The sequence below is a fragment of the Mesitornis unicolor genome, unplaced genomic scaffold (genome assembly GCF_000695765.1).
Source record: "Mesitornis unicolor isolate BGI_N332 unplaced genomic scaffold, ASM69576v1 scaffold2445, whole genome shotgun sequence".
NCBI lineage: Eukaryota > Metazoa > Chordata > Aves > Mesitornithiformes > Mesitornithidae > Mesitornis > Mesitornis unicolor.
This window is the reverse complement of record NW_010187329.1, coordinates 23,257-30,800: the sequence shown is the minus strand read 5'-3', so window position 1 is coordinate 30,800 and position 7,544 is coordinate 23,257. Positions and strand designations below refer to the sequence as shown.

Below are 7,544 nucleotides of genomic sequence, written 5' to 3'. Positions count from 1 at the left end.
AGGAATGCCTGTAATTACAGAGAACGTGTTCACTGCTGACAGATTGCAGGAAGCGCGAAGATGGATGCTGCTTCTCTAGGAAAAAAGTCATCTCACCCTCCATACCTCCTAATTCTTAGGCATTTTATCCACTGCCTTGTAGCCCAGCTCTAACCAGTGGTGCTTCCAGCACTTGCTGGAGGCAGTAGGAGCCTTTCAGTTGAGCTTACACTGAGCTGGAAGACAGGGGGCTGAGGATGCCCCATTTCCCTTGCGTGCCCACAGCCAGAAACTGCTCACAGCGGCAGCGCATTCCTTACTTTGGAGAAACCCAAGCACCTCACAACCTTGTGCTGAGTGTTTGCCAAAGAGCCTTTAAAGACATAGCAAAGCAAACAGGAAAAAAAGAAAGGCCGTGTATTTGTTCCCAGCACACTTTGATCAAAGGGGAAGGAAATGGCAACTGAAATGTGCTTACAAAGCAAATGAATCCTAAAGGCTCAGAGAAATGATGGGTATAAAGAAATACGTCCCACCCCCATCCAGACTGGGTTATGGCACATCCTTGTGAGCTACAGTAGCTTTGAAACAACATTGCAGGATCCTTTCTATAGGGAAAATCTTGTCCTTTTAAGTATTTCTTGAGTCTTGGCAGTTAAACGCAATGCAGGTTTTCTAAGAATGAATGTGACCAGTTATTCTCCATTTTTGAGGCCACTGATGCCATGAACTTCAAACGGATGAGATTCCAATTAAACATCCTGGAAAGCCCAACTATGAAAAGTGAAATCTCACCATTGGCTGTGAGAGGGTGAATTAAAAGTGAGACAGGAGATGTCTTGGCATTCCAGTAGTCTGGGTTGTAGAGGATTTGTATGCTTTGAATTCATATAATGTAGGGCTGGAGAAGCTGACTTTGGTCCTGGATGAGGGAAGGCTGTGTTGGGGTAAGTGTCTGGCCGTAGCACCATGCAGGTGTGCATACAGGTGTAGCAGTGGTTTTGCCAGGTACCTCTCAAAGGTAACAATATTTGTGGGGTAGGATATTCTGCACACAAGTCTGTCTTTACCTGGGGGGAAAATTCAGCCGCACCGTAGAGACTGGAGGTTAAAGGAAGCTAAGTATGGAGACAGAAGTGAATATTCACTTGTACACCAACCCTTTTCTGCTTTACACACAAGCTTCCAAAAATACAAGATCTCAGCATGACGCCAATAAAGCACCATTGAAGAACCCACAAAGATACAAAGACTTGTCCATTTCTCACTCTTTTTAAGTGAAGCATAATATTTTATCCAGCCATTTTTTTAACATTCCTTCTCCGTCTCCTTCCCAGGTGGGTGACTGGCCATTGGAGTCCCTGCTCTGCTACTTGTGAGAAAGGTGTCCAGCACCGAGAAGTGACTTGTGTTTATCAGTTGCAAAATGGCACCTATGTTAACACGAGAGACCTCTACTGCCTTGGCAACAAACCAACAACAGTGCAAAGCTGCGAAGGACGGGACTGCCTTTCTATCTGGGAAGCATCAGAGTGGTCAAAGGTAGGAACTCGATTTGGGAAAGAAGCCAGACTGCACACAGCTCTGGATACACTGGCCTTAGATCCAGCAAAGTGCTTAAAATTATGTTCTCATGGTCAGCAGACTCAGTGCCTCACAGTATTGGGGCACTGAGTAGGATTGTCATTTTTTGGAGCTGAGGTTTGTGTTCCGTACCAGATGAGTTATTAAGGCAGGTTTTAGATATCACGCTATAGTAACTATATATTTCCTTCTGAAAACTCTGACTAGCAAGGAAAAACATTTCACTGACCTGAGGCCAGAAGTGTAGTAACCCACCAGGGCTTCTGGCTCCATTTAAATTCAGTATGAAACAAATACCAGATTTACATGTTACAGAGAATGTACAATCTTTGGGCCTTATCCAACCTTCTTTTGTGTAATTCCAGGAACATGGAAAAGCTGGTTATACTTTGTATAATAGGTACACCTCCACATGGTTGCAGAGTTAAGAAATCATTCTCAGATATTACAAATGTATTTCTGATATAAATGGTGCATGGTCTAGACAACCTGCGTTTTGTTTAGCAACAGAGTGAACTGGGAGTGTGCCCACAGCTCATGACCAGGACTCAGCTAATACAGGGCAACTTTGTCTGTACCTTGTAAGTAACAGTCCTAATAGCATGTCCATGTTAGTTTTCATATTATAATTTAATAATATTTGATATATATCTGCTAGGCTCATCTGAATGATGAGACGAACCTTTCACTCATGGTGCGGTGCTTACAGCCCTACCAGTCTCATTCCAGACTGGCTGTGTTACGGGACACAGCACCAGTCATTTCTGTGGGAAGGATCTTTCCTTGTTATTCATCTCTGTTTTGAAACAGAGAGCTCCTGTTTCAAACATTGTCAAGAGCTTTTGCAAAATATTATTGTTAGAAACGTGCTTAAAAGTCAAAGAAGCTCAGGATACGAGGGATCTTGCGCTGCAGAGCGGTGTCTCGTAACAGACACAATGGCTTTCCATTGTCCACCTTTGGAACAGGAAATCTTGGCTTGGCAAGTGAGATGGTAGTTCAGGGAGAGGTCAGCAGGACACTGTATCTGTTCACTAATGCATGAGATTTTGTTTTCTTTCCGAGTTCTTTCAGCTCAAAAGATGTGGAGAAACACACCGAAGTTTTAATACGTTGTCTGATAGGTCTTTTGTGAGTTACGGAGGTAACTCTTTCAGATGATGCCCTCTTTAGTTCTGATAGCTGAACCAGCTGAGCTGTTTATGGCCGAGACTATTCTTATGGTGCAGTTCCTGTTTTACATGGGGAATTTTTACTTGGGGTCTTTTGTGAACAGTCCCAGGTATTTCTCTCTCCTTTTTATGAAATGGAGTAAGTCAATTTACAGAAGACTTTTTCCAGAGTGGAAATCTGCCATATTGGTGACCACATAACTAATTTGCAAATACATAATATTTTTAGACAATTTTTTCAATAACTGGTTTACTTTTCCTTTCCCTTTCTTTACCTTTTGTTGTGTCTGTGATTGCCCACTTGCGATTTTAAATTCATTCTTGTTCTGGCACATTTCTGCTATTATGTAGCACAGTTGAATCCAGGACACATTTAATGCTCTGCCAGTTTGAACACTCCTCAGAACTAGGACTTTCTTCAGTGGTAATCGCTTTAATCCTTAACATTTTAATCTGATGTTGTGGAGTAAATATCACAGGAGTGGTACTGTTTTAAAAATCAATTTTCTTAGGTATGTTTTTGCACTTTTTGGTTATACAACAAAAAACTGTTGACCACATTGATGTCTGTTCCCCAATCAAAAATGTGTGTTTTCAAAGCAAATTCCAATACAATCTTCATTGTGGAAAAAATTAAATTCCCCTGTTATTGCCAACACTTGAGATTGTTTTGGACAAAGTACCGCTCAACCCATTTTTAGTGACAAAAATAGAGACTGTCAGTAAAAGGTGAATGTTTCTACTATTAGGGAACTAGAGTAGAAAAAAACATGGACTTGTTTCAAATAAAGGGGCTGTATCCCAACTGCAAGGTTGTGTTGCTCCTTTGCAAAACCTTGTGGGATTTGACTAAGTAATTTGTTAATAAATAAGACCTGATGAGCTCAGCTGGACACTCAGGGACTGTGCGTATTATTTAGTAGGCTGCTTTGGTGTGGAATCTCTGTATAATCTGTATGTTAAGAAATTCTTCATGAAGACAAAGGACTTGAAGAAAGAAGAAAAACTCTTAAAGAGGGTGATTTATATGTGACCACCAAAGATCTGTTGGAAACCTTTTGCAAATGCTGTTTTGTCTAGGAAAGTATATGCAGTATTAATCTGTGAATGACTTAAAAGCTTGTGGGAAGAACAAACAGTTGGTGTTTTTCCCAGACTTGCTTGTAAAACCCACCTAGAGATTTCTCCTACTGTGAAAAATACTCCCACTTCAGCTTGATTTACTTTGAGTAAATTGGACCATTTGAAAGATTTTATATATTGTGCTTTGTAGTTTGAGGTGAACGAGTGCAACCCCGAGGAGTCCACCCTGAGGACTGCAGAAAATTATATATAATTTGGGAAAATCTGTACAACTTGGGGCAAATTCATGGGTTTAAGGTACCATTTAGGGAGCTCCAGCCTGGGATCTCTGGCAAGTCCAGCAAAGCAGTTTTTGGAATTCTGCAAAGCCTGGAAGAATTCATCCCCATACCTAACAAAACTATACAATAGTGCTTGTTACAAAGATGTTACATCCGTAAGGAGGTCACGCCATGAGCAGCACATAGTAAATTAAGTGGAAGGTTTCCCAGATTTTCAAGAAGTCACTTTGTAGTGCTCTGAAGTATTTAAAGGCATGTCTGTTTGCTTGCCAGCTCATAAACGCTTGTCATTCATGTCCTTAACAAGGCCAGCAGGTCAGAACTGCCTGGATTGTATTTTTAAGACGGTTGGACAGGCATGCTGAGATTTGTCCATTTGATATAATTTATATCAAGCTGACGCTTGTTTCCAGCATAGACCCCCTGGATGGAGAAGCTTCTTGGAATACGTTCAAAAGACCTCACAGAATATCTCATATCTTCACTATTTATTCAGTGTCAAATCAACTGTCTTTTCCACGCTGCTCCCCTGAAGGGGAGAACTTGACATGCTGGAGGAGGTTAGTTTTTATCTCAGTTGGTACATATATCATTTTTCCACCCACCTGTCCCCAGTGGCTCTTCAAGAAAATTTCTTACTCTTAACCACTGCAGTGGCATGAAAACGAAGAGCAGAGAGACCAGCGATGCTGTTGTTAGTGGCATGCACTTCTATGGCTGGGACAGCATCAGCCGAACCGCTTATTTAAAACAGAAATTCTGTTTCAGTTCATGCCGGTGTCCTTTTCCCACTTAGCATGGCCAGTGAAATGAAGACAAATTCTCCAATAAAGCAGAATTTCCAGCCAACCGTTGTCAAAGATAAATGGGTGAGCAGATACCTCTGCTCTTTAGAAGCTACCTCCATGGTGCCCAAGCACAAAAATATTTGTGGACGCTTTGTGTTCAAGTCTTCCTTCAGTGACTGATTCTAGCAGCTCCAGTAACCTGCTGCTTTCTGAGAGGACTTCAAACAGTCCCTGCTTCTGCTTTTGGTGTTGAGAAGTCTGTCTTTCATCCCTGCTGATGCCTGTGGCTGGCTTGCTGGCCATGGTTGGAAGCTGATCACAACACTGGGGTCGCTGAATAAAGTCTCTCCTGAGCAATCCCCTTTGTATATTCGAAGTTCTTTGGACCAAACATAGTGAGGAGGATGTGGCAACGCAAAAGGTGAAGGTCATGCATGTGTTACACATGAGAACATGCGTAAGAACGGTGACTTTGCTGTGGTGTGTACAGACTGCAGTGCAGAAACGTGTTTGTGACAGTGGTCTCATGCTACTGTGATTGAAAAATGCATGCATCATTATCACGACACTCCCATGATGCATCAAGGGATGTGGCAATTCTGTGTTGTAAATCTCAGTGTGTCCTTTGCCAGTATGAATGATGAGCTCTTAAACAATAGATTTAGTGGGGCTTTTTCATCTGTTCAGCTGATACTTTTCAAAGATGGTTGATTTTCAGAATTGCCATTTTTCATATGGCAAAATATTTCACAAGCAGATACCATGCTTTTCGAATTACTCTTTTATGTTTGAAAAGGGCTTAGACTGTTGAAAGAAAATCTTACAGGTTAACGGTTTTCCTCTGTGTTCATAAAACCAGCATTTCCTTTTAGCTATGTTACCAAGGTAAAAGTTGTCATTTCTAGGCATCATGTAACAGAACACAAATTCCTGTTGCTTTGCAGTGCTCAGCAGACTGTGGCAGGGGGATTCAGAAAAGAACAGTGACGTGCACAAATTCTCAAGGAAAATGCGATGCAGCCACAAGGCCAAGAGATGAGGAAGAGTGTGAGGATCACACGGGCTGTTACGAATGGAAAACTGGCGATTGGTCTAAGGTAACAGTGAACACTACATGGTCATTTATTTCAAAGTGCAAAGATGTTCAGAGTGCTATGCTTCCCTGTGCTGTCTGTGTTCATTTGCAGTTTAAATATTTGGAAAGGAAGACTTTTTAACTGGTTTTGATTGGAAGTTTTGCTGGGATTTAAGCTTTCCCCTTTTGCCATTTATAACCCTAACACAAGCTTGTGGATATGACCCAGAAAATTTTAGAGAAGTGTATTCCAAACAGGATAGAAATTAGTATTAGTTGACAGCTTAACCATCCAAAAGCAAAACCTACACAAGATTCCCACAACAGGTAGACGCTTGGTGTCAAAAAGTCACTTTATAAATATGTGTACATTTGCACTTCATGTCAGGAACTTAATCACTGAGAGAAAAGGAAATCTCACAAGGGGGCTGTGGTGAGGGTTTTGTCTCCTTCAAAGCATCAATATGCAACTGAGAGGAGAGCTGGACCTTAGTCTTCTTATGCCACAAAGTGATGGATTGGAAGGTTTGGGAGAACTTGCTAATCTGAATACTACTGAAAGGAAGCACGGAGAAGCCCTAGCAGAGTCACACAGAAGCAGAGGGCAACTGAGAGCACTCGCAGCCGAATTCTGTTCCTCTGTCTCATGCAGGTCCTGCATGCAGAGTCAGTCTATTTTATTACTACAGATGCAAGACTAGAGCTGTGCAGCTGAATTTCATGCCAGTCTGAGACCTACACAGCATAGTCCAGGCCTAGGTTTGTTCCAACCACCTGAAATGAAAGAAAGCCATGAATTTAAAAGCAGAACCAAAACCATCGATCCCTTCCTCAGGGCTGGGTTTTACCTTCACTTAGGCCTGTCTGAACTTACTTTCTCCCTTGACATCAGGGGAATTAATTCCCAAGTGCAGTGGATTAAACCAGAGCAGAGCCTGCTCTGTATTTGCATTTTGATCTTAAAGCAACAGGTAGTTTTGCTTGGGAAGGAGACCTGGCAGTGTGAGAAACTCAGCCTTTGCCAGGTTTGTTCATAAAGCATCCTTTACATTACTGACTTCATGTTTGCATAAAGAACTCAGATTTCCCAGGAATATTATATTCCATTTTGGTTTTTTCTTATCTTTGTAGCTGTACTGTTCTTTAAACAGAAATCCTACTTTTGTTCTGGAATGTACAGCATGTGCAGAAACCACTGGGATACAGTAGTTGCATTTTACTTTCCAAAAACCCAAACTCCAGCAGGCAAAATCCAGGGAAATAGAGGCCCATGATGGGCAAATTGGCTTATCTGTGATTGAATGTTTTTACATTGTTATTAGGCGTTACAGATATTTATAGATATACTCTGTCACAGATACGTGAATTCAATGGTGTCAGTGCTGGAGAATGCATTAAGAACCTGCCACATACAAAAGGTCGGTGTTTGTGCTGAGCCAGGAATTTGTATCGCAGAATGCTTAGAGTATTGAACATTATTTTATTCATAACCTGGCACACAGAGTCCATGCAGGCTGGCCAAAACAAACAGTTCCCGTGTGTTAACAGGTGAAATAATAATATTATTTATTTAGTTGCGGAA

At 41.6% G+C, this 7,544-nt stretch overlaps 1 protein-coding gene across 1 annotated transcript in view; it reads left to right on the top strand.

The window, feature by feature from the left end:
* ADAMTS17 (ADAM metallopeptidase with thrombospondin type 1 motif, 17) overlaps positions 1-7,544 on the top strand; it is a 158,806-nt gene that overhangs the window by 135,890 nt on the left and 15,372 nt on the right. Inside the window, exons 19-20 of the mRNA XM_010185394.1 lie at positions 1,317-1,521; positions 5,832-5,984. Of these exons, the coding sequence (XP_010183696.1) occupies positions 1,317-1,521; positions 5,832-5,984 (358 nt within the window). The remainder of the gene's footprint in view (positions 1-1,316; positions 1,522-5,831; positions 5,985-7,544) is intronic.